Source organism: Stylophora pistillata, chromosome 9 (genome assembly GCF_964205215.1).
Source record: "Stylophora pistillata chromosome 9, jaStyPist1.2, whole genome shotgun sequence".
NCBI classification, from domain to species: domain Eukaryota; kingdom Metazoa; phylum Cnidaria; class Anthozoa; order Scleractinia; family Pocilloporidae; genus Stylophora; species Stylophora pistillata.
In genome coordinates, this window is record NC_142527.1 from 5,366,882 (window position 1) to 5,392,574 (window position 25,693).

The 25,693-nt window shown below is 38.0% G+C and overlaps 1 protein-coding gene and 1 long non-coding RNA gene across 3 annotated transcripts; one reads left to right on the forward strand and one right to left on the reverse strand.

The window, feature by feature from the left end:
- The first annotated feature begins 1,297 nt into the window (after nucleotides 1-1,297).
- LOC148722902 (uncharacterized) lies at nucleotides 1,298-10,570 on the forward strand. Of its 2 annotated transcripts, XR_015991357.1 has the most exons (4): nucleotides 1,298-1,505; nucleotides 3,445-3,528; nucleotides 7,662-7,885; nucleotides 8,966-10,570. It is a non-coding gene; the product is annotated as an uncharacterized LOC148722902 (long non-coding RNA). The 2 variants fall into 2 exon arrangements; XR_015991358.1 differs by lacking the exon at nucleotides 7,662-7,885.
- Nucleotides 10,571-11,657: 1,087 nt separating this feature from the next.
- LOC111341575 (protein SpAN-like) lies at nucleotides 11,658-16,909 on the reverse strand. The gene is made up of 8 exons (XM_088732122.1): nucleotides 16,749-16,909; nucleotides 15,930-16,103; nucleotides 15,177-15,288; nucleotides 14,320-14,417; nucleotides 13,967-14,050; nucleotides 13,227-13,372; nucleotides 12,374-12,476; nucleotides 11,658-11,858 (listed from the first exon to the last, which is right to left on the reverse strand). The coding sequence occupies exons 1-8, from the start codon at nucleotides 16,810-16,812 to the stop codon at nucleotides 11,752-11,754; spliced, it is 888 nt and encodes a 295-aa protein (XP_088588248.1). The 5' UTR covers nucleotides 16,813-16,909; the 3' UTR covers nucleotides 11,658-11,751.
- Between the last annotated feature and the right edge of the window lie 8,784 nt (nucleotides 16,910-25,693).

The following is a 25,693-nucleotide window of genomic DNA, read 5'->3' on the forward strand; positions in this document are numbered from 1 at the left end:
ATATTGTAGGAGCCTGGCAAATCTGGCTTCTTTCTGTGATTTCAAATAGCATGGTTGTGGAAGAGCTTTTTCAGCAGTATGAATTGATTTAAATTCTTGCCAAGGGCCCTTTGTCCTTCTATCATAGCATATTTACAATTTTTTTTTTTTGCAAATGTGAGTCACTTTAAGACACTATACGTAAGCGTTGTAACCGAGCTAAAAATCTGAGCTAAAAATCATATACACGTTTTTTCTTTCGCTGATCAGCAAAACTGCACCAGTGTCTTTGCCCGTATCAACTAACCGACGCAGCTTCCGTCACTCCACTCTTTTATTGGCTGCAATTAAACAACTCTCATCAAAACACTGAATCGAAACTATGCCTCGTAAAACTAAATAAGGCATCCAAGTTGAATTGTTTCAACCCAAATTTGTCTTTCTTTGGTCGCAAAGCAGTGATACAAAAGGCACACGCTACATTTCGAAAATTGCAATTACATCGTTTCTTTGCCTTGTTTTCTTCGGTTGTTTTCGTTTTTTACGAATTATGACAGAGACGAGCAGATATTGTGATCCTATCGATATTTATTATATTGCAATCGTTTCGGTTTCCTGAACCACTTTGGTAGATTCATTAGTCAATGAATCCTAAACAAATGCCTTTTTCTTAACTATAAATGATAATAAAAAGGTACTACGACTTAATCTACTTAACCTAATAAATTGGTGATTTTTTTTTGTGTGTGTTTTACCGTGGAGCTCAAAACATTTCTAAAGAATCAACCCAGCTAATGCATTCGCGTATTGAGTGACGGATCCCTTTATATAATCGGAGTGGCCATATCGAGAAATCACGTCACGATTTTTAAGACTCAACTAAATAACCTAGCTTTCTTTGTTTGGAATACTAGCTACTGATTTGTTTTTATTCGGCGGAGAAAAGGTGCAGCTATATTTAACCATCAACGAGGCAACGGGGACACCAAAAAGAGAACGATGGGTAAACGAAAGGTTTTTATGAAGTTTCTCAAAGGGCATCTTGTCGTACAGTATTAGTCTCACTTATTGTTGGAACACCGGTACTCTGTATTTGAACTGCCTAATCTTTGCAACAGACTTTTATTTTCCCCGATACAACAAAGGGAAAATTAAACCACAAGTTTCCTCAATAGTGTGGGTTTTCTGTAATTATGGCAAGAGCAAAATTGAACTTATTTCTTCTCGACATCATGATATCTTCTGTATACTGCCAATGTACTGAAAGTAGAAATATAATTCCAATATCTCTATAGTTAACAACTATTCACATAAGTGGAGGTGGTTCGTGGTGGATATTTACCGAGCCGCGAAGCGGCGAGGTAAATGTTCACCGCTAACCATCGACACTGAAGTGAATAGTTGTTTTAGTATATACTAAAACAGTGAGATAATATACTCCACCAAAAAGTGATTTTAATTCATACATTCCAGCAACAATTCCAACATTTTCCCGCGCGTAACGATCCAACGCGGCTCGGATCGCGGTAAGTGATTTTTTGTTGTAAAACCTGCCGTTTCGTTTTTTCGCAGACAGATAAAATTTCTGAAGACATTTGTTTAGCTCTGTTGGCGACATTTCTTCAAATGGTGTTACAAACTCTTTCTGTATTTGAAACCATTCTGTAAAAAATACCATTTAACTTTGATTTTCAAGTGAACAAGTGAGGTTACGCAAGATTAATTTGCATTTGTAAACAAAACCTTTTTCCAAGTACCTGACGACAATACTACAACCGCTAACCGACAAATCCAGACATAAACTGCAATCCACTGAAGACTTCATTAACGCTACCAAGACTGTTCAGATACCTGACGACTACAAACTAGTGTCATTTGATGTGAAATCACTGTTCACAAGTATTCCACTTCAATTGGCATTACAATGCACTGAGACTGCAATCCGACAATTTACCGACCCACTACCGCTACCGACAGACGACATTATGGACTTGCTAAACATTTGCCTAACGTCTACTTACTTTCAGTACAACGGTAAACACTACAAACAGTTACACGGCACTGCCATGGGGTCTCCAGTTTCTGTTGTTATAGCAGAAATTGTGATGCAGAACATCGAGGAACGCGCCCTTTCGACTTGCCGACAAACGATACCGCTTTGGTTACGTTACGTTGACGACACCTTCACCGCCGTTCGACACGACGAAATTGACGCATTCCACCGCCACCTTAATGAACAAAACACTGACATACAGTTTATCAGAGAAGTCGAAGAAAATGGCAAGCTTCCTTTTCTAGACTGCCTGGTAAGCCACAACGACAACTCATTACGGACGACAGTTTACAGGAAACCGTCACACACCGACAGATTACTAGACGAGTCATCCTACAACCCTACATCACACAAAGCCACAACTATCAGAACTCTAACACGACGCGCACAACTAGTATGCGACTCGACAGACAGCTTATCCGACGAGAACAAATACCTTCACCGTGTTTTTACGAAGAACAACTACAACAACGACTTCATCCGACGAAACACTCACCGACCCACTACCACTACCGAAACAAACGACACCGCAACCCCTACGACCACAGCAACCATACCATACATAAAAGGCATGTCTGAAAACATCTCGCGCATCTTACTACCCTTCAATATCCGCGTCGCCCACAAACCCATCACCACACTACGTCAGTTACTAACCAACGTTAAAGACAAAGACGAACCGAGGAACAGACAGGGAACGATTTATAAGATCAATTGTTCCGACTGCCAAGCCTCCTACATCGGTGAGACTGGCAGAAACCTCACAACAAGACTGACTGAACACAGACGGGCGACGAGGAAAGGTGATGTCAGCAATCACATTGCTGAACACCATCGACTTACCAACCACAACATTGACTGGGACTCTGCGCAATGCCTAACCTACAGCACTGACTATTTTCAACGACTGACTCTGGAAAGCTGGTTTACTAACTTAGAACAGACTCCCCTAAACAGATGTCAACAACTACCCGCTCCATACAAACGACTCATTCACGACATAAACATCACAAACGACCGAAAAAAAAGAACGACCTAACTTTACCGACAGATCGAAACAGACCAATCACGACCGACTTACGTCACTTGAGTCTTACAGCCAATAACATCACGGCAAAACCGACCGATCATTTCACACGAACTGGAATAAGAACATTCTACTGACAACAATCATTCACTTGACTCTGATGATGACTTCCGCACAGGTTGTCGAAACGTCAGTCACTACCACCGACAACAGTCCTTCTCAGGACTACACTCACCCGGACGATCAGACTACACCTTCACATGTTACCCCCGGGTTCAAACCATTTACTGCAAAACCTCTTTCATTGGTTTTTATCGATAAACTCCCGGTTACCATTATCTTTAAACACGGCCAAACAAAATTTAGTCGCTTTCTGTGTTTTCAGGGACTGCTTCGTCGTTATTTGAGTGATTTCTTCGCTTGTCCCAGATGGAAACCGGCACGCCATTTTTTCCCGAGTTGCTCGGAGGTAAATAGCAAAGGATATTCGGAGTTTGAGTAGCCAATTAGAGCGCGCCTTTAACGCTATCCACTGTTTCAGTATATACTAATATCTGTTATTAAAAAATGATATAATTCACCTATTTTTATCCAAAACAAATCTTAAACGGGTTCTTAATGCGTTTTGTTTAGCAGTTGTGTTCTGACTTTTGTTTGTATTTATGCAGGACAACACTTTTTGCTATAAAATTCCTTCAATGCATCTTAAACCAGTCTCCCAACTGGTCAATGCATTAATGATTATTTTTTTTTTACTTTTTACAATTTTTTAAAATATGATCCAGCAAAAATGACGATTACGAAGTAGAAGAATCATCGTGCCATCGTTAAATATGGATAAATTGGTAACGTACATGGGACACACTATGCACTACCTTTGTATTTACTTACATCAATGGAAGTCATAGGGAAGATATAAGGCTCAGCGGTACATAATTGGGTAAATATATGTTATTGACCAACCGGAGGTCCGTATTGGGAAAAACTGTGCCCGAGGTCTTGGATACCGCCCGAGGCTGTAGGCCCCGGGCGGTACTTAAGACAGAGGGCACAGTTTTTCCCAATACGGACCGACCTATGCTGGTCAATAACATTTTCATTGTTTTCCAACACATAAAAATATGGTTGCCATAAGAACCCGAATGATTTAGGGCTACAATTACGAGGTTAATTACGGGAAAATCCTCCACAGGCGGTGTGCGCACTCCGATTGCATTGCATTGTGGCAGCGTTATTTTCAATATGGCGGTAAAAGCGGTAGAAATGGGTAGAGTTTGACTGAATATTCCATAAAAGTTAGGCCATTTCTTTTTTCCTTTCACTATAGGTAAATATAGTTTGAAATAATCCAAACGTGTAGAAGTATTTTTCGTGCGTATTTATCACGTATTATATCGTTCTCAAGGACAAACGCAAGCACTGTATTTTAGCATGTAATTTGAGACCGGTTTTCGAGCAGATGAAATTCGTTGTACGTCGTGGTTTGAAGCCTTTCAATGATTTGTATGGCCACTTTGATCCTTGTTCAACAGCTCTGACCGAACGCGCTCAAATGCGCTCCAACGGTACAAATGTTTTATGCATTTTAAGTGATAGTGTTTGAGACCCATTTGTGGAGCGAAAAGGCCATCGTTGTGTTTAGTGTGTTGCGTTACATAGCGTTACCACTGTAATAGCCTTTATCAATCGTGTTGTAAATTCACTTTCCTAAGTGAAGGAAAATTAAATAATAGCGAGTGATGTGGGGTAAATCTTCTATCTTGATCACTGAATGAAGGACAGTTTAATTAGAGCAATGAAAAGAGTCACTTGATCCATGAAAACTTCCCCCTTGTGTGAGGCGACACGCCGGAAAGCCGGAAAGCAAAAGGCAGTCGACTGTTGAAAGGTGTTGATAGGCCTGTGCGTCTCCTACCATTCGCTAGCGCTTTTAAACCTTCTACTCTCAACGTTTAGCTCTTATTAGGATATCTTTTGATGACTTTCCTTTGCGATGTGATAATATGGGTCAGTTTTAAGGCGTCATAATTCTCTTTGGCAAAGCCGGATGAGATTGTGTTATAAACGGTAATATTTTCTTCTGTGCACACGCTATTTTCTTTGTTTCATAGTTTACCTCTGTCCTGAAGTAATAACTCCAGAGATACGTTTCTCAAAACCCTCATGTAGGTTTCCTCTATTCTCGAAGGGTACTTTACAACTCTGTACGTTTTTACTAAACGTGGAGCGCGACAAATTCGTTCATTAGGAGCAGGGTTAGCGTAGTGGTGAGAGCGCTCGCCTTCCACCAATGTGTCCCGGGTTCGATTCCCGGACCCGGCGTCATAAGTGGATTGACTTTATTGGTTCTCTACTCTGCTCCGAGAGGTTTTTCTCGGGTACTCCGGTTTTCCCCTCTCCTCAAAAACCATCAACATTTGAATTTATTTAATTTAGAGTTTATTTAGATTTACAGACGACCCCACAAGCTGTTCAGCTTTAAACATTATCGTGTCTAAATAAAGTCATTATTATTATTATTCTTAGGAGGAGTGGGGCTTTTCCTATAACAAATTCCGTATTTACGCTCAGTGGAATAAGTTCGTGTATTACAAGGTCTCTGTCTCTCTAATATTCGTTTGCATGTCAAGTCAATTCACAGTTGAAGAACTCGCGTCTTGGAATATAATTACTGACTTTGAAATTATTCATCCCGTCATCGGTTGAGTGTAACTGTTGCTATTTGTGTCGAGATTCTTAGGCAGATTACAATTTCGAATCTTTCTAAATAACGTCAGTTGCCTCCTAAGAACAAATTCGTCACGGAGAAAAGACAGGAGTCGCGCAGGCCCGTAAAACGTTTTGACTTTCGAAGGAGTAGCAACAGACAGTGGATCCTACCGTGGCCGGTATGGACAAATTACGTACTTTATTTACATAAAACACATGTAAGCTTAATAATTTGCGGAAAGACATAAAAAAAAAGCCAGCAAACTTAATTAAATGCGCGCAAACTGTAAAAAGCGCTGACAAACTTAATGAAGGACATGCAAACTTAACAAATTGCGTACAAACTTAATAAAGGACATGCAAACTTAGCAAAAATGCGTACAAATTTTTTGACAGGCAAGCAAATTTAAAAAATAGCACGCAAAGTTAAATGAAAGGGTTACAAAATTAAAATTAAAAACACAAACTTAAAATGAGACGCGCAAACTTAATAAAATGCTCACAAACTTGATATGAGACGAACAAACTGAAAATGAAATGCACACCAACTTGAAATGACTCGCCAACAAACTTAGGAGTAAACAAGCACGCAAGCTTAAAATAGAACGTACGCAAACTTAAAAAATATTATCACAAACGTAGAGTCAAACGGACGCAAACTTAAAACTGAAACACCCGGACTTCTAAAAAATGAAACAAACGGACAAAAACCTAAAATACAGCGAGTACAAACTTAAAATTAAACGAACACACAGTTAAAACTAAACGAACCCAAACTTAAAATGAAACAAACACAAACTCAAAATGAAACTTACATAAACTTAAAATGAAACGAACACAAACTTATAATGAAATAAACTCAAACAAATATTGACGATAGGTTGCCGAGTTTACGAACCTCGTTTGCGAACTGCCGCCATTTTCATGTGCCACCAACTGTTCGTTTCTGATTTTAAGTTTGTGTTCGTTTCCGATTTTAAGTTTGCGCTCGTTTTGATATTAAGTTTGTGTTTGATTAATTTCAAGTCTGTTTTCGTTTCCGATTTTAAGTTTGTGTTCGTTTCCGATTTTGATTTTGTGTTCGTTTAATTTGAAGTTTTTGTCCGCCTTAATACACTTTTTAAAAGTTTGGGTGTTTTATTTTAAGTTTGTGTCCACTTGATTCCACGTTTGTGTTCGTATTTTTTTAAGTTTGCGTACGTTCTATATTAAGTTTGCGTGCGTCTTTATTCTCAAGTTTGTACGTGTTTCATGTTAAGTTGGTGTGCGTCTCCATTTTTGTTTGTTTGTCTAAATTTAAGTTCGTGCGCGTTTTATTAAGTTTGAGTGTCTCACTTTAAGTTTGGGCGCGTTTTATTAAGTTTGCGTGTCTCATTCTAAGTTTGTGTTTTTCATTTTAACTTTGTATGCGTTTTATTTTTGGTTTGTATGTGCTTCACTTTAACGTTACGTGAAAGTTTGCGTGCCTGTCATAAAGTTTGTACGCATTTTGTTAAGTTTGCATGTCCTTTACTAAGTTTGTCAGCGCTTTTTACAGTTTGCGCGCATTTAATTAAGTTTGCGGGCTTTTTGTTAAGTTTGTCCGCAAATTATTAAGTTTGCATGTGTTTTGTGTAAATAACGTACGTAATTTGTCCATTCCGGCCACGGTAGAATCCCCATTACATTCCACGTATATTCACGCCGCATCTCGCTGCCAACAAAGATGTTCACTCTAACGCGTCAAGATTCAAATGAGTCAATTTGTGTTTTACGACCATGATGCAACGCAATCAGAGTGCGCACGCCGCCTGAATCCTCCATAAACTTACAGTCAAACTAAGTGAAGGGGTACCCCTAAGGATTACAATAATGATTTGATGATTTGAATACTGAACCCGCTAATCGTTTCAGGAGCGCAATAACGAATTGAATATTTGAATGTGGAACCCGCTAACCGTTTCAAGAATGCAATAATGGATTGATTATTTGAATATTGAACCCGATAGCCGTATTCGTTTTGAAAAGGCGCGGATCATTGTTCAAATCAGAAGTCCATTTCTGATTGGATTATGCGAACACGTGATGATGGATCGGAACTATTTCAACATGGCGTCAGACTTGAGGGGGAAAGCTAGGTGAGTTCGAGTGTTGTGTAGAACTTCTTGTAAATGTTGTAAATGGAATGTTATCGAGAGCTTTTTTCGCATATTTACATCTTGACGAACTTGTAGAAATTCTTGTGTGTACTCATGGTCGAAAAAATTAGCTTACGAGCAGAGCCATCGCAAGACTTTTTTTATTTCGTTACTATTAATCTGCGATCGACTGTTTTCGCAGTGTTGTTACCGTGCAGTTTGTTCATTTTCAGGATTCCTCGTCAAATAGAACAATCTTATTGGATTTCAGAAATGGACTTCTAATTTGAACAATGATCCGCGCCTTTTCAAAACGGATACGGCTATCGGGTTCAATATTCAAATAATCAATTCATTATTGCATTCGTGAAACGGCTAGGGGGTTCAATAGTCAAATAATCAATTCATTATTGTATTCTTGAAACGACTCGCGGGTTCAATATATTAATATATTAATATCTAATATATTTGAAGTGCTTGATAAAAAAGCGCACGTGGACAGAATACTGATGATGATCTTGTCGCAAGATTAATATTAAACGTATCGTACAGATTGTATCACCACTGTTTGAAATTTTCCATATAAAGGTCATGTACTGAAAGCATGCAGAAATGTAATTCCAAATTCTCTATAGTTTCTGTTGTTCATAAATGTTATAATGCATCTATTCTTATCAAAAATACATCTTAACACAAGGCCCTAATGGGTTTTTTTAAGAGTTGTTTTCTGACCGGGTTTGTTCTTTTAAATGGTACTACTTTTCCACATGAAATTCTTTGTATGCATCTTGGATCAGTCTCCCAATTAGTCAGTGTATTATCTTTTTTTCAAAGATTTGATCGAGCAAAAATGATGATAACAAAGAGGAAGAATCATCATACCATGTTCAGATATGAATATATTGGCAACGTATATGCAATATCAATATATTCCGTGTAGTACCTACGTGTCTTTTATCTGACGAGCCGTCAAAGAAAGATATAAAATTCATTTGCTATAGGCGATGTGGATAATACCACTTAAAGTCTTATTACACTAGTCCCTCTATGTTCCATTTGCTGTATTTCTCCTTTTTTCAGATTGCCCAAAGTTGAGATGTAAGAATCCACTGGCCACTCTGCAGCCACCACCCAGGGAAAACAGCATCAGTTTCAAGTCATCTGTCTTCATTATGGGCTTGAATGATTCGATAGATTTGTGATTGTGTTTGGTATTAGTGGCTAAAAGAAGAGGACAGAACGTAATCACCAGCGTGGATAAGAGGAAAACTTCGACATCAACGCTCATGTGGTTGTGAATCAGCACGGAAAAAACCTACCTGAGCAGGGGTGTTTCTATTCCATTATCAGACCTTTGCCCACACCCCCGGCCGTGCTGAGTCCAACTTGTACAGGAAAAGAAAAAGAAGGGGCATTTTTAATGCCACTAAGAAAGCATGATTGTAAATATTAAGGAAGCCTAAATGAAGTGGTTGCTGATTTTGTATTGGAGAAGGGTTTCTTTGGATAAAAACTGTTTTGCGCATGAAAAGTTATTGAAGTAAAATTACAACAGTGGAAACAATACCGCAGGGAGAGGTTTTTAATCAAATTAGTTAAATAAAAAAATTTTCAAAACATAATTGACAGTAAAAATTTAAGAGTTAGTCACGTCGAAGACAATAAAGTTTCTCCTTAGCAAATTTTTTTGATCTTCTGGACTTGTTTTCTTTCTAAAGCCGCGATTGTGTGAACTTATTACGTAAGAATTTTGGCATTAAAAGGAGTATGATCTTATTGTCGTTGAGAAAATTTTCAAAATGCGACAAGAGAGGCTGAGGACGGTTTTGAAGTCAAAAGGCGAAGAAATGATGGCATTGATAACCTAACAGTCCAATGTGATAATGGTTGGGACGATTTGGACGGTTAGTCATTTCATTTCATTTCATACGGAATTATCATAGTAGTTATGTCGAAAGATAATAGTAATTGAGTTGCAGAGTTTGTACTATAATTGTGCATGTGTTTATAGTTACCGTTTATTCCTTGAGCGTGCGTTAGATATGAGATGGTAACTAGCAAACGAAGTGCATAGCGGCGAGTTGACTATAATCTATCTCGTATTCAACAAGTGCGAATGTATCAATTGTTTTGCTAAAATTTATCACATCCTGAACGTTTATTTGGATATTTGGAGCCTTTTTCAGGTCTGCAACAGTTGGCACGATGCATTTCCATATAAGATTAATCGGAATATGAGCTGATTACGAAGTTATCTGAACCATCAGAACATTCAGAGTTAAAAGTTTAAAAATACAATGTATCTGATGAATGTAAATTTAATGTAAGATTTTATTCAGAAAAATATTTCTAAATCTTGGTATCCATGAGAATAGTTGGAAAGTATTTGCGACCAAATACGAACTCAAAATGGTATATGAGTATCAGAATTTGGTGTATATAAATTTCAGAATTTGGTGTATAGAAATAACGATTTGGTAGAAAAGTAATGTGGTGAGGATTTTTGTAGAAAGAAATTTGAATGAGGTAAAAAACAACAACAACAACGTACGAAAACTGTTACAGATATCATGTTTATACTGGTGGTAGAGTTTTGAAAATCTACTTGTTTTCTTGTGGAAACTCTTGTCAGTTAAGAGTAATGGGGGAAGTTTCTTTGAATTAAAGTAGGTTTTGGCAAATTTTGTTATGCATGCTGTGTGGTATTTCGGTAAAATGCTATGAACAAATGAGTTGGGAATGATTTGATGAAATATTAGGATATATGAATTTTTCCCTTGGAGGGGGAGTAGTTCTTAGCAATAGGTTGACGAAGATGTGCCACTGGATGACGTCGCATTTTCACGACTGGATTGAATATATCAATAGAGTCAGGACAATGGGGTCGCACATTTTCAGAACTCAGGGTAGGAAAATTATGGTAATACGGGATTGAAAAATGGTCGCCTTTTGGATGGCACGAATTATATTCGCCCAAAAGTGACCAAGATGGGGTCTATAATTGGCCGCAGAATAGGCCCTAATTGGGTTGACGTTCTGAGAGGCCAGCGGCTTATATCCAACATAAATTGACCCAAGTACGCTCTCCCAGAGTATTTGTGGTGTGGCTATTGATATATCTGATTGAGAACTTTGTGATGTCTGTTGATATATTTCAATATGAACTTTGCGATGTCTGCAAACCTCCAAAGGTGCATCCATAACTCAATTTTGTACGCTGTGGTGTTTACCATTCGTTTCATAACATAACATCAATAAATTGTAGCAAAAGAGTTCCTTTTTGTTTAACAAATCTTACGTGATCAGAAAAAGCAAGCGCGCGAAAGCTAGTCTTTGCGTTTACTTGCATCAACAGCGTACACCCATAGGCAAGTGGAGGACAGTGAATTGACCCATAAGAGCGCGAGCTTTACTTTGATTATGTTATAATAAAAATTGGCAAGTTAAGTAAGTTACAATGAGCCAGACCCGGTTTTGTAAATTATTTGACGAAAAGATAAGTTTTTATAGCTTCAAATGCACAAACCTAACAATGAAAGAAAGTGTTTTCAATAAATTTTGGCGATTGTCTGGATGCTTACTTCTCGTGAGGAAGAAAAACTAACCACCAGCTCACTAGAAATGTTTTGAAGTTGTATGATAACATTACTGGGCGAGACGTTAAAAAATTGTGGTCGTATTGATCCAACAAACAATAAATTGTACCTGAATGAGGAAGCCGTTCTGAGCCTCTTTGGAATAAAGAAAATTATACCAAACAATGAAAAAAGTATCCAGGTACAAGACTTTTATTAAGCTACACAAGAGTTAAAGAGGTACACAAGAGTTAAAGACTAAATGCATCATTGTGGTGATCGCATTCTCTACTAACGGCATTGGTTGCATCGTTTCATGCAGTTTCTCCTAACTCTGGAATTCCTGCATTGGCTTACTGGCCGCCATCGGCAAAATCTCCATCGGTCTCGGCAAACCGCTATGTAGGAAATGAAGACAAAGACTATGTTATTCATAGCTGTTGCGGCTCGTTAACAGCTCTTCTAAAAATATCATATAAACGTTTCCTACATTTCTTTTTTGTTAGTTTGTCATTTCGCCAAATAAGATGCTAGATATGAGACCGTAATAATATCTTGGTATAATCATTTTATAACACCATTATTATAAATGCATTTATAACTAAAACATGTTGAAAACGGAGCAACGGCGACCAGAAAGGACAACATACAACACTTGTAAAACTACTTTTTAACACACCGAGCATCTGTTGCCTATCATTGCTTTTAACCATAGGAAATTAAAGAGTGACGTTCTGGGTCATTAATCTGATGGACAACGTAGCTCGCGAATATTATCTACGCGCTTTTAAACTTTCAAAAAAGGACATGTTTTGAATAGAAGTTGAAAATGTCACAAAAAAAAGACAGCGAACCTAAACAAAACTGAAATTTAATTACAAAAAACGAGACTGATATATATATATATATATACCTCCTCCCCCTCCTCTCTTTCTACATTCATTTCGGTACAAAAGGTTGGCTTGCTGTGCATCAATTGGACTTAAGCCCCTCCTCTGGCCAATAACTCCTTGATACTGAAAACATTATACGTAAACGTCATAAGTAAGTGAGTAAGTAACTCTAACAACAAACATATGAAATACATATATATGAACTGCGGTTATGAAACGTATATGTGCACGATCCTTCGCAGTAAAGCACTATTTAAGCAATAGTGAAAATCAGAAAGGTAAGTAACTCTATTTAACTGGCCCATTCCATGTTCATCGGGGGCTGGGAGATTGATTCTGTCTCCGTCGCAGCCAGTGATGTATGTCGCACAATGCCTTCCTCCCCCCCATCATTCCTCCATCAAATCTGCAAATGTATTGCAAAAGTCTATGCACTTGTTGGTGCTAAGAAGAAAAAAAGTTTCTCAGTGAAGGATAAGGGTGCAATACGACAGCTGATCAAAAATTGTTAGAGGAGGTGGAGCATACTGGTTACGCTAGTGAATACTTTGTGTAGTCGGGTCCAGAATCCTGTTTCTTGAGGCTCCCTATACTTGACAGGCCCTAAAAACTTTTTTGTTTGCCATGAAGTCATACTAGAGGGAGATATAGAAACTTTTGAAATTGAAACAATTAAGATATCGGGAAACAAAAAAAGAATGAATCGGTGTATGAGGTGAGACGCAATCTCTTTATCTACACTCCATAGATTTTGATTTTTATGGCTTCTGGCTCATAAAGCAACGGGACCTTCGTGAAACGAGCCTTTTTGGCTCATTGTAAATCAAAGAAACATAAACAAAGATCTTTGTCTCGGCTTCTATAGTAACATACCCTCGGGTTTTTCGTTATTATGGTTAGAAGTCTGCCGTTCTTGCTGAATGCTCTGCTTGCGTAATGCATTAAGCTTCTATAATCGTAAGGGGTGCCGAGAGAATCAATGATTGACCTTGGGTACTTCCTAAAATTATTCTCTGTCCCTGCAATAAATTACATCAAATACTTTTGGTCAGAAAGGTCGGCAGCTGGTGATATGGCAGGTGGACGCAAGGAAGAAATTGCTAACAATCTTGATAACGAGAACCCTATTGAAGATAACTTAAGAAAGGTTTGGGTTCTCGTGGGTTTGAGAACAAAATGACCGGAAATACAACATGCGAGTTGACTGTGTATGCTGCATTTGTATTTCACCCACTGTACAATCTGATCAAATCTTTCAAAAGCAAGGAGAGGTCCAGCGTGAAGTCAAAAGCAAAAACAAAAACTTCACGGCTGCTTTAAAATAACTTTACTATTTTGGATTACAAAGCAGTTTGTTTAAACCATACTACATAAATTATGCACTGAGAAATTAAGAGTAAAATATAAAGTGACTTTAGAGGAAACGGATATTGCTCTTGGTAAGCGAAACCCCAAGTTATTAGCGACAGTTTACAAACTGCAATTACTCTATGACGAAACTCAAATTTAGGTTTTTAGTGCAAGATAGCGCTTGCACCTTCTTGGGAGTGATTGTACAGTAGCAAGACTACGCATAGGCTTTTAAAAATGAAATGCGAATCAATTTGCCTCACCTGGTATTACATTTTGCAACTGCACTGTGACGTACTTATCTCTATCAGAACGAGACTGTTCATGAAAGAATCCAATGGCATGGCCTGCGAAAAATCAGAGAAAATTTTAAGTATTGTTGAATTGGTCTTAAGTTAGGATAAAGTTGTTTAAGTCTTGCTACCGCTCTAAAAATATCTTCCCTAAACGTTTATATAAAATAAAACCTCTAAAACATGAACAAATACGAAAGAAAAGAAAACAAACGAGAAAGGAAAAAAGCAGAAGAAAAAGAAACAAAAAAACTGGCCAAACTAATAAGGAGAGGAAAATAAATAAAAAACGATAAACAAACAAAACAAACCAAATTATTTACCGATTTCATGGGCAACAATTCCTAGAGTCCGGCATCCGGGACCAAGGTTAATAATTTGAGATCTTCCAGTTCTGCCCACATTTGAAAAACACCCTCGACTGAAAAGTAAGTTGACATCAGGAGAATGCATTAATTATTTATTTAGTGTGAAGGACTTTCATGACAAAACATACCAGACTGTCACTATGTTTAAGTTGATCATCAGTCATCTCACGGGCGAGACCCAGAGGCGGCGCCGAGGGAAACTTTGATTACAAAAAGATAAATTATGTTTCAGATAAAAGCTTTACGAGTAACTCGATGTCTTTATGGTCTTTATCAGGGTAAAAGATTCTCTTTAGTATATGACGGAAAGGCGCCATTAAGTTTCAAGTAGGCATGTATTTAATTTTCTGTCACTGTCGGGCGGGGTTATCCGGCATTCTTGAACTACGATACTCTAGGTTAATCACATTTCTGTCCAGGAGAGGGCACGAAAGAAACGTACAAAGTTTTAAAAAGGTCCATTTCCTTTTTCATACTTAATTTTTTGATTTAGGACCTACTCTTTGCAGTCGCCGGTCTGATTTGCGTATAAGGTCTTTAACTCAGCCCCATATGGAGGGAAATAGTTACGATAACCTATTAAGTCAAGAAAATATGATTGCTACGTGTTGCTTATCCATCAGTAACATTGCTTTGAGATATTCTGGCTCTTTCTTTGTCGATTTAGCTAAAAATTTTTGAGCAACGGAAAAAATGTTAACATTTTGAAATAACTCGAATCTCTAATTTCTCTTGCCATTTCTTTTAACTTCGTTCAAACAAACGGTCTTATAAGATTTGTCTTAGAGCATTTTTCCCTAACGGTCTCTTACCCGCTCGAAGCGAACATTACGAAGGCTCTTTCATTTGTTCGCCTCTTAAAACGGATGCATGTCTTTCTTGACCATTCTCTCATTCCTGCATAAATAGGAGACGTACTTCCAGCTGTATTTAAAAAAAAAGCACAGACTAATTAGTTTCGATCTCATGTACCAAGCGGGCTTTATTTCCCTCTGTTTGCCTCCAGAGTTCAAATTGGGATATGACACAGCAAAAATCATTTCGAGTGAATAGGTATGTTTTTTTTGGAAGATCTTGTTTGAATTGTGATACAGGTGAAGCAGATTACAGCGGCGACTATTCAACTAATGCCAAAGAGTTCCGAACTCTTAGTTGAAATAAAAAAAGGGTAAGTCTGCACTCGACCCAAGTTTCCTATACACGTGGAGCCGTTCCCGTTTTTTGGTTACGAAGCCGCTAGCAGTGCTACAATTTCCTCTGAAGAGGATACCGGTCCATCACCCTAAAGTCCAGCTTGATGACTGTAACTTTGTTTTCCTTTTTAGTTATGTGTAACATACATCTCACTTCGAACTTCACAGAAACTTGATCAAATCTCTTTGAGTAAACATACAGTTTAAAAAGGGAAATGAAAAACAAAAACGTCGCTCTCCAGCTAATTATATGACATCATAGCTACTGTAGTACAGCAGATTCGGTATTTATCTTTACTGTATGAGAAAACTACGATGCACTATTACAATGTTTAGAGAGTTTTAACGATGAAATATTTTATTCACCCTTACCAAGGCTTCTAGAGATGACATAAGGAACCACTCCTGACGGCCACAGTCTGCTTCTGATCGCACCTCTTTTGCGAGAGCTATCAACATCCATTCCGTGCTCGGCTTTATAGAAGACATCGGGAGGGACAATCATATCTCCCTCGAACAAATCCTTATCATCCACTTCCAAGTTTTCTATTGTTCAAAATAAAATACAGTTGATTAATTAGTTGTTTTTTTTTGTATTACTAATTTATTCAATAGATCATGTATCACTCGTGGTATCAACCAATGAAATATGCAGTCAGTCCTCCAATGAAACCAATCAAACGTTACTCCTTTGATAAGTAGCGCGAAAAAAAAAATTATGAAGCTTTGTTTACTTCCGTGCTTTGACTCTACTAATAATTAGTCACAGGAACAGAGGCCTGCATTCAACCTTTTTGGGATAGGTACGTTTCAATAGAAAACTAGCGACTTGAAAATGACTGCTTCGCTTATAATAATGCGCAAAAAGAATTCCTTGTGAGGCGAATTGAAATTTCTAGTTATTAACTGTAAAATCAGGTGGACTTCGTATTATGGAAATTTTCAAAAAATGTTTTATTCTGTAACGATCGAACTCTTAGAATTTCTTAACGCGGTGAATCCATGGGTTTTTTTTCCGGAGTACCAATTTAATTGCTTAAGAACTGTGACCAGCTAGAAAAATCAATAATCAGAAAAACAGGGACTGACTGAAAAGTTGAAAAAGCGAAAACAATTCAAAAGTATGGGCCTTAGCTTCGAGAACTACGATCTACTTTGGCATTATTACAAGGAATTATCGAGCAATCTCACCATCAGGATTTTCAGATGCAACCAAGCCTGCTGTCACCAGCAGAAGGAAGCAGAGGTACTCCATGCTTCTTTGTCTTGTTAATGAATTCTTATACTTAGTCAGCTTAAGTTTTCTTGCCAGTGAAAACTTCTGCTGTAAACTGATGCTACCCGCAGAAAGCTGCTTCTTATGAACTATTCAGTCGTTTGTCCAATACGTGTAAGTGCTAAACTTGGCCACCAATGGACTATTTAGTCGATAATCCAATATGTGAGCGCTAAATTTGGCCATTTAAAATTGCGGCAAAAATAGTGTAGAAAAGAGGTGATGACTTAGTTTCTATTCCAATACACTTCCGAATAGTTTCTGTAGGTAACAATGCAATATATTTTGATATTTTCCATGCTCAAGTTAAGCCTCTTCCTTCTGCGACAACACTCGCTGTAGTGACGTCAAGAGTTGCAATATTGAAGGAGCCTGGCAAACCTGGCTCCTTCCTGTGACTTCTAATGGCATACATACGTAGCTATGGAAGAGAGTACTAATTGAATTTAATAGGGCTCCGTCCGTCTTTCTTAACACGCTTCCTTTTATGGCAAACATGGGTCAATTTAATACATTATGTACGTGTAACTGTTGCCCGGGCTAAAGATCATATCCATTCTACTTCCTTTGGTGATTAATTAACATAACTGCACCGGTTTCTTGGCCCATATCAATTAATCCACGCAGCTTCCGTCACTTCATTTTTGGCTACAATCAAAACAATCCTCATTAAACCATTTTATCTAAACAATGGCTTGTATACCTGAATAAGGCATCCAAGTTTAGTTTTTCTTTACCCAAATTTGTCTTTCTTTGGTGGAAAAACTCCTATACAAAAGACACATGATACATTGTGAAAATTGCATTTATATCGTCTCTTTGCCTTGTTTCCTTTCGTTGTTGTCGAGTTTTTCGAATTTTTGAAAGAAACGAGCAGATGTTATGTTGTTATGCTATATTATTTTATTTTTTTAACCAGCATGTCAATTGTGCAATATTTTTGGTTTTCTGAACCACTTTGGTAGATTCATTAGTTGATGAATCCTCAATAAATACCTCTCTTTCTCACTTTAAATAATAAGAGCGTATTACGACTTGACCGACTTAAATAATTTAGTGAATTTGTTTTTTTTCGTGTGTGTGTTTTACCGTGGAACTTGGAACATTCCTAAAGAATCAAGAACCCAGCTAGCTCATTTGCCTACTGAGTGACGGATTCCTTTATAGAACCGGGGTGGCCATATCGAGAAATCACATCACGATTTTTATGACTTAGCTGAATAGCCTTGCTTTGTTTGTTTGTTTTGATTCGGGGAAGAACTGCATTTCACCACCAATGAGGCAACGGGGATACTAAAATGAAAACGTTGTTTAATCGAAAGATTTTCATGAAGTTCTTCTGAAGGCATCGTTTCATACAGTATCAGACGCAGCTTTTTCGGGAATACTTTGTATATATTTGAACTGCTTAATCTTTACTACAAACCATTATTTTCCCTGATACAATGAAAGGATATTAAACCACACGTTTTATCAACGGTATTTTTTTTCCGTCTTTGTGGCTAGAACAATATCAAACTGATATCAGCTTGATGCGTTTTGTTGTATAGTTGTATTTGACTGGGTTTGTACTTATGCAGGACAGTACTTTTTCCCATGACGCTCCTTCAATGCATCTTTGGCCAGTCTCCCAATTAATCAGTGCCTCAGTCCTCAGATTTAATCTAGCAAAAACGACGATAATAAAGAAGAAGAATCATCATACCATGGCTTAGATATAGATAAACTGGTAACCCACATGCAACATACTATGCGTTACTTTTGTGGTTACGCACATCAAGAGAAGTAATAGGGAAGATATGGGGCTCAGCGGTATATAATTCATTTGTTATCGGCAATCTGACCAATGACATTTATAGTCTTTTCAGAGTCCCTCTATCTACGCAATAGAACATGTTTTCACAGCTTTCAAATAGTAACAAACCCTTTATGCCGGGGTGTCGGAAGAGCACGAGAAAAGCTTTTAAAGCAAGTGATTAAAGAGAGTAATTTGAATGAAAATTGTCTGCTACTGCAACTATGAACCACCCCTTACAGTAACTTTGCAAGCTTAGAGCACAGATTTAGTTTGTTTTCTTTAATTCTGAAATTCCGAAAAAAAAATTGAATTAGCTGCAAGGTGATTCATGAAAAGCCCACAAAATACCGAGCTGTGCACAGAAGATTTATTCCTGCTTTAAAAGCTCTATTACTCGTGGTATAGAGTTCAGCTTTTAACTAAATTATTTTTGGGACCTCTATTTAAATGAGATAATTTGGTTTTATTAATTGAGTTGATACGTTAATTGGCCATCGTAAATAGTTTCAAAGTTGGCTAATCTACATTATCAACCCAGCTGATGAAGCCGAATAATCTTGTTACACTTCCCTTATCTATTTAAGAATGAGCTTTCCCTAGAAACTTCATCAAAATTAATAGCAATTGAAAAGGGGCAAAAGTTAGCCGACATATGATTTCCGATTATAGTTTTCGAGAGGAAGGAACACATTATTTTACGAGCTGTGTAAACTAAAAGCTGAAAGGAAAAAAATTTTTTTGATTGAATATCATTACATTTCCTCTAACGACGGAAAATTTTTTAAGTTCGTCATTTGCAATCCGACTGCAAATGACGAACTTAAAAAAACTACCGTCAATGATCCACACCCATCTTTGTTGATCACATCGGCCCTGTTATCTTGTTATATCTCACTGTGCCGATATCTTGATGTCACATTTAAATTGGTGGTATATCTGTTAGGCGAAAATGACCCGAAATATCTTGACACTTCCTTAGATATTTAAGATGGTTGTTACCCTTAGCCAGGAGAAGACTGTAACGCACACTGAAGTCGGATTTTAAGGACTGACCTCACCAAAATATGGTTAAGTGCAACCAAATAGCGTAATATTCATTGCTGTAACAGCGGTGAACCAGCAGTTCAGCAAACCAGCAGTTCAGAGAAGAACTGGAGAACTGCCGCCAAACAAATTGGTTTGACTGCTAGGAAAGAAAATTTCATTTTTTTTCAATTTAAAACCTCAGAGTATAACACTTTGTAATAATTATAATTAAATGTTTGCTAGTTTGTCGCTTCATAGAGTGGTACAATCGTTTTTGTTTTTGTTTTTACGGTTTTGAATGATTTAGATCGTGCGTGTACTTACCACACGCTCAATACAAGTGGGCATATATCCAAAGGTATCACCAGCCGTAATGGACAAATATCCCAAGTTAAATACTAAAATTTCAGTCTAGAATACCACCATTAATAATATTTTGAGTGCTTAAAATAAAAAAGCGCACGTGGAGAGAACATTGATGAGGTTCTTACATTTGTTTAAGGACGTAAGGCTCCATAAATCATCAATGTTGGGTTAAGCTTAGCTTCTATAGAAATACCCTATGTATTTGAACCACTCAATCTTTATCACAAAAATTTCATAACATGTAAAAACAAACATAACAATAAAAAGCAAAACCACACTTTTTCTCGACGGTATGAATTTTACGATCTTGTCGCAAGATTAATTTTAAACACAGACCATATCGCCATTGTTTGAAATCTTCTATATACAGGTAATGCCGTTTTGCACGAAATTATTTAATCCCTGTCAAGTCTCGTGATTAGGGACAGTTCTCTATAAAAGAGAATACATCTTTCCATAGGGGCCTTAATGCGTGTTGTTTTTTAAGAGCTGTTTCCTGACCGGGTTTGTCCTCTTAAGTGACACTGCTCTACCACATAAAATTCTTTGTATGCATCTTGGGCCAGTGTCCCAATTAGTCAGTGTATTATTGCTTTTTATTTTTTTTAAATTTGATCTAACAAAAATGACGTTTACAAAGAGGAATAATCATCATATCAAGGTCAAACATGAATATGCACCTCTCGGTAGTGCATGTGTCTTCTATCTGATGAGCTGTCAAAGAAAGATACAAACTTCATTTGCCATATATAGGCGATGTGGATAATACTAATTACAGTATTTTTATAATTTGGATATATCAACAAAGTTGAAGTGGTAAATTGGCCACCGTGACGATTACAAAAGCTGACGTTTCGAGCGTTAGCCCTTTGTCGGAGCGAATAGAGGAATTGTGGGTTGTGTGTACTTTGAAATGCAGAGAATGGAGCTACGTTATTGGTGGGAACATGGCAACGAGAAAAACAAGAATAAATTAGTGGAATGAAAAGCGTTCGTTGATCCCTGTGGGATTTAGACTGCCGGTTTGAAAGATGAGCTTTCGTTCAAGATTTTTACACTCGTCCCTTTATGTTCGATTATTTTTGTATTTTGCTTTTGTCCTTTTCTCATATTAGCCCCAAGTTTAGATGCGAGAGTCCATTCTGCTTTGAAATGTGGTAAGCAGCCACCACCCAGGAAAAACAACCTGAGTTTCAAGTTATCTGTCTTCAATATGGGCTTGAATGATTCAATAGATTTGTGATTGTGTTTGGTAAAAGTGGGTAATGCGATGAAATATTAAGATATATGTATTTTTTCCGTGGAAAGGGAGTACTTCCCAGCAAGAAACTGATGGGGACGTGCCAGTGGATGGGGTCGCATTTTTACGACTGGATTGAACACAATAGGGTCGCCCTATCAATAGAGTTACCAGTATGGTAACTCTATTGATAGGGTCGTACATTTTCAGAATTTCTAGGGTAAGAAAATTATGGTAATTAACCGCTTCCCGGTTAGCTCAATGGATAGAGCGCTGGACTGTAGTGCGGGAGGTTGAGGGTTCGAGCGCCGGCCGGACCAACACTCAAGGTCTTAAAATAATTGAGAAGAATTTGCTACCTTTCTATAACATCAAGAAATGGTTAGATATACTAGTCTTCTCGGATAGGGACGAATAAATGGAGGTCCCGTCTCCTGCAGGGTTGGGGCAGGAGACGTTAATTTCCCACACACGAGATTACTGTGTGATGGATGTCCTCCCCTGGGGTGGGATGGGTGGGTTAGGACAGCAGGTCCACATCTGCTATTACAGCTGCCAAATTAATCAACCTGCTAAAACAAATAAATGAACTTCAACTTCAACTTCAATTAGGGATTGAAAAATTGGTCGGGATCAAAAAGTTGTTGCCTTTTCGACCGGATCGCGTTAATTGTACATGCCCAAAAGTGACCAAGATGGGATCTATACTTGGCTACAGAATAGGCTCTAATTGTGTAGGGGTTCTGAGAGGCCAGCGGCACATACCCAACATGAATTGACCCAAGTACGCTTCCCCGGAGTATTTGTGGTGTGGCTGGCTATTGATATATTTAATTGTGAACTTTCTGATGTCTGTTGACATATTTGAATATGAACTTTGCGATGTCTGATGGTTAAGTGGTTGAATGAAAAAGTAAGTTCCAAAAAAAATGAGATGTTTGGTGATTTGTTGTGACCGTAAAGGGAATTTGGGAATGGTACGAGCTACAAAGGTTACGTATCAAGTTATCAAGTGACGTGGGTTAATTATCAAGTGACGTGGGTTAGTTATCAAGTAACGTGGGTTAGCTCGCGTTTATAGCTTAAAACCATTGTCTATGTAAGGACAGAATATAAAAATATTGCTAGCAAGGGGGGTAGTTATATCAAAGAAAAGGAAGTTTCCCTTAGAAATACCAAGAGGTCTGCAATTATATTTGCTGGCTATGGCTGACTACCCATGCCTACTCCCCCTTAGATTTGCTGATAAGCGGTATTACAATTGCGTCGGTTAATCTAGTTATTAACTAAGCAAATAAGCTTTTTCAAGAAATGGTAAACACCAGAGCGTAAACTATTGAGTTATGGATGCACACGGGAGGTTGCTAAGCACGAAAGAAGCGTAAGAGTCACGCAATGCGATAGTCCAGAGCGAGTTTAGCTTCTTGAGTGCTTAGCAAACCTCCCAAGTGCACCCATAATTCAATCGTGTACGCTGCGGTGTTTACCATTTTTTTTATAATGTAACATTGATAAATTGTAGCAAAAGAGCTCCCTTTTGTTTAAAAAAACTTACCTGAGCAGAAAAAGCAAGCGCGCGAAAGCTAGTCTTTGCGTTTGCTCACATCAACAGCGTACACCCATAGGCAAATGGTGGACAGGGAATTGGCCAATCAGAGCGCGACCTTTACTTTAATTATGTTATGATAAAAAATTGGCAAGTTAAGCAAGTTACAATGATCCAACCCGACAGGTTTTGTAAATTCTTTCACAAAAAGGTCAACATTATGCCATAAGCATAATGTGATTTTATCTCGAGGCCCGTCATAGTTAAGTATTTAGGTGTGCCTTTGCATGGGGCAAGGAGCGTTGTCAATCACAGATCGTAAGCCAATCAAATAAGGTCAGATCAAATAGCACCAAGGTTATAGGCAAGGTCAGTTTCTCTCCTGGTCCTTCTCGCCTTCATTCTCATCGTGTTAACATCCGAACACAGATTTTCGGTACTGTAGAAGAACTTTTCCGCTCCCTCCCCATGGTCCGGCCCTCTCTTTAGGCTTTCGTTGCCTTTTTATAGGTATTTGGCTCTTTGCCGATATTTAACCCCACCTTTGCTTCTGAGACTGCGTGATGTTTATTATATCAATGTTCTTGATGTCCGGTGAAATAAAAAGCGTCGCTATTGTGGCCAATTTATCCCACATTAGCAGTTATTATTTTATCAACCGTCAATCTCGTCAGCAGACTAGCGCGACGTCACCTAGAGCTTCGGTTCTGTTTCAGTAGAGACACGCGGGTTTCGTGATAACAGATAAGTTTTGTAGTTTCAAATGCACAAACCTAACGTTGAAAGAAAGTGTCTTCAATAAATTTTGGCGATTGTATGAATGCTTACTTCTCGTGAGGAAGAAAAATACCACCAGCTCACTAGAAATGTTTTGAAGTTGTATGATAATATTGCTGGGCAAGACATTTTAAAAAATTGTGGTCGCATTGATCCAACAAGCAATAAATTGTACCTGAGCTTGATTAGGAAGCCGTTCTTAGCCTCTTTGGAATAAAGAAAATTACACGAACCAATGAAAAAAGCATCCAGGGACAAGACTTTTATTAAGCTCACTTGGTATACAAGAGTTAAAAACTAAATGCATCATTGTGGTGATCGCATTCTCCGCTAACGGCATTGGTTGCATCGTTTCATGCAGTTTCTCCTAACCCTGCCGTTCCTGCATTGACATACTGGCTGCCATCGGCAAAATATCCATCGGTCTCGACAAACCGCTATGTAGGAAATGAAGACAAAGGCTTAAGTTATTCCTAGCTGTTGCAGCTCATCATGATTAAAAACTCCTCTAAAAATATCATATTAACGCTTCCTACATTTCTTTTTTGTTAGTTTGTCATTTCGCCAAATAAGATGCGAGATATTGGTATAATCATTTTATAACACCAGAAATGCAGAGTAAACGATTCTGATAATATGCTTTCTTTGCATGGTTATACACTAGTTCGTAGAGACAAAAATAAGAGAAGTGGAGGTGTTTGTGTCTATTAAAGTGATACATTATCATTTAAAAGATTACATGACTTCGAAGAGCAAATCTTGAGTTGATCGCCTTGGAAATTCAGAAACCTAACTCGAAACCTTTTCTTTTCACTAAATAATTTGGATATATCAGTAAATTTGAAATGATAAATTGGCCACCGTAACGATTACAAAAGCTGACGTTTCGAGCGTTAGCCCTTCGTCGGAGCGAATAAAGGAATTGTGGGTTGTGTGTGCTTTTAAAGGTAGAAAATGGAGCTACGTTATTGGTGGGAACATGGCAACGAGAAAAACACGAATAAATTAGTGGAATGAAAAGCGTTCGTTGATCCCTGTGGCATTTAGGCCCGGTATCGACCGGTATCGACCACCAAAGTTAGTCGATGGTCGATACCGGTGGCCCGGTATCGACCACCAAAGTTAGTCTCAATGTTTTAAGTACTTTGAGTTATTTTTGGAGAAAGTAGCGCCAAAATATAAAGAAATTTGTTTACTTGGCGATTTGAACTGTAATTTTTTATCAAATTCCCTGAACTGACACGCTTCACAATTAATGGATGTATTGATTAGCTTTCAGATGAATCAGGTGTTAAATGAACCTACAAGAGTCACCCCTATTTCCAAAACCTTAATTGATGTCGTGATTACCAATAGTAAAGAAAGGTTAAGTCACACAGGTGCTTATCCACTTTCAATTAGTAATCACTATCTTATTTATGCAATCAGGAAAATAGGAATTATCAGGAGTCGACCATGGTTTGTTGAAGCAAGAAATTTTTAAGCATTTTGACGGATCAAAATTCAAAAAAGATCTCATTAATGCACCTTGGCCGTATATTGATACTTGAGGTGAACCACGCGCTAGCCGCGTGGACTAAAGTATTTCTCAACGTTCTTGATAAACATGCTCCTTGCCGCACAAGACGAATACGTAACAAACCTTCTCCATGGTTAAATCCAAACATCAAACAATTGATGCTTAAGCGAGATTGGTTAAGAAGGAAAGCAACCAAAACCGGTATGCTAGAAGATTGGACGGCTTATAGAACTTCAAGAAGTTTAGTCAATAAAGAGATAACAAGCAAAGAAAATATTTTATCAGTCACGCTTAAACGAGGCATCTGGCGATCAAAAGGCGAGGTGGAAAGTGCTTAATGATCTCTTGGGAAAAAATTCGTGCGCAACAACTCCGGATGATAAGCGAAGAGTGTGAAAAGTGTGGCGTGACAATTACAAATCCTGAGGACATCGCAGATTACATGAAGAAACACTTCGCAAAGATCGGCCCAAATCTAGCTTCAAAGGCTCAAGTCAATGAAGATAATATTACTCCTACAGAATTCTTGACTAAAAAAGATTCTAGCTTTAATTTGAAAGAAGTGGAAGCCTCCAGTGTGCTAAATAT

Excerpts from the sequence above, each read along its gene's own strand:
- LOC111341575 (XM_088732122.1), bottom strand. The coding sequence starts at position 16,812 with ATGGAGTACCTCTGCTTCCTTCTGCTGGTGACAGCAGGCTTGGTTGCA. Across the intron at positions 15,289-15,929 it reads TGTCATCTCTAGAAGCCTTG|CTGGAAGTACGTCTCCTATT; the intron begins GTAAGGGTGAAT and ends TTTTAAATACAG. Across the intron at positions 12,477-13,226 it reads TAATAACGAAAAACCCGAGG|TATCAAGGAGTTATTGGCCA; the intron begins GTATGTTACTAT and ends TAATGTTTTCAG.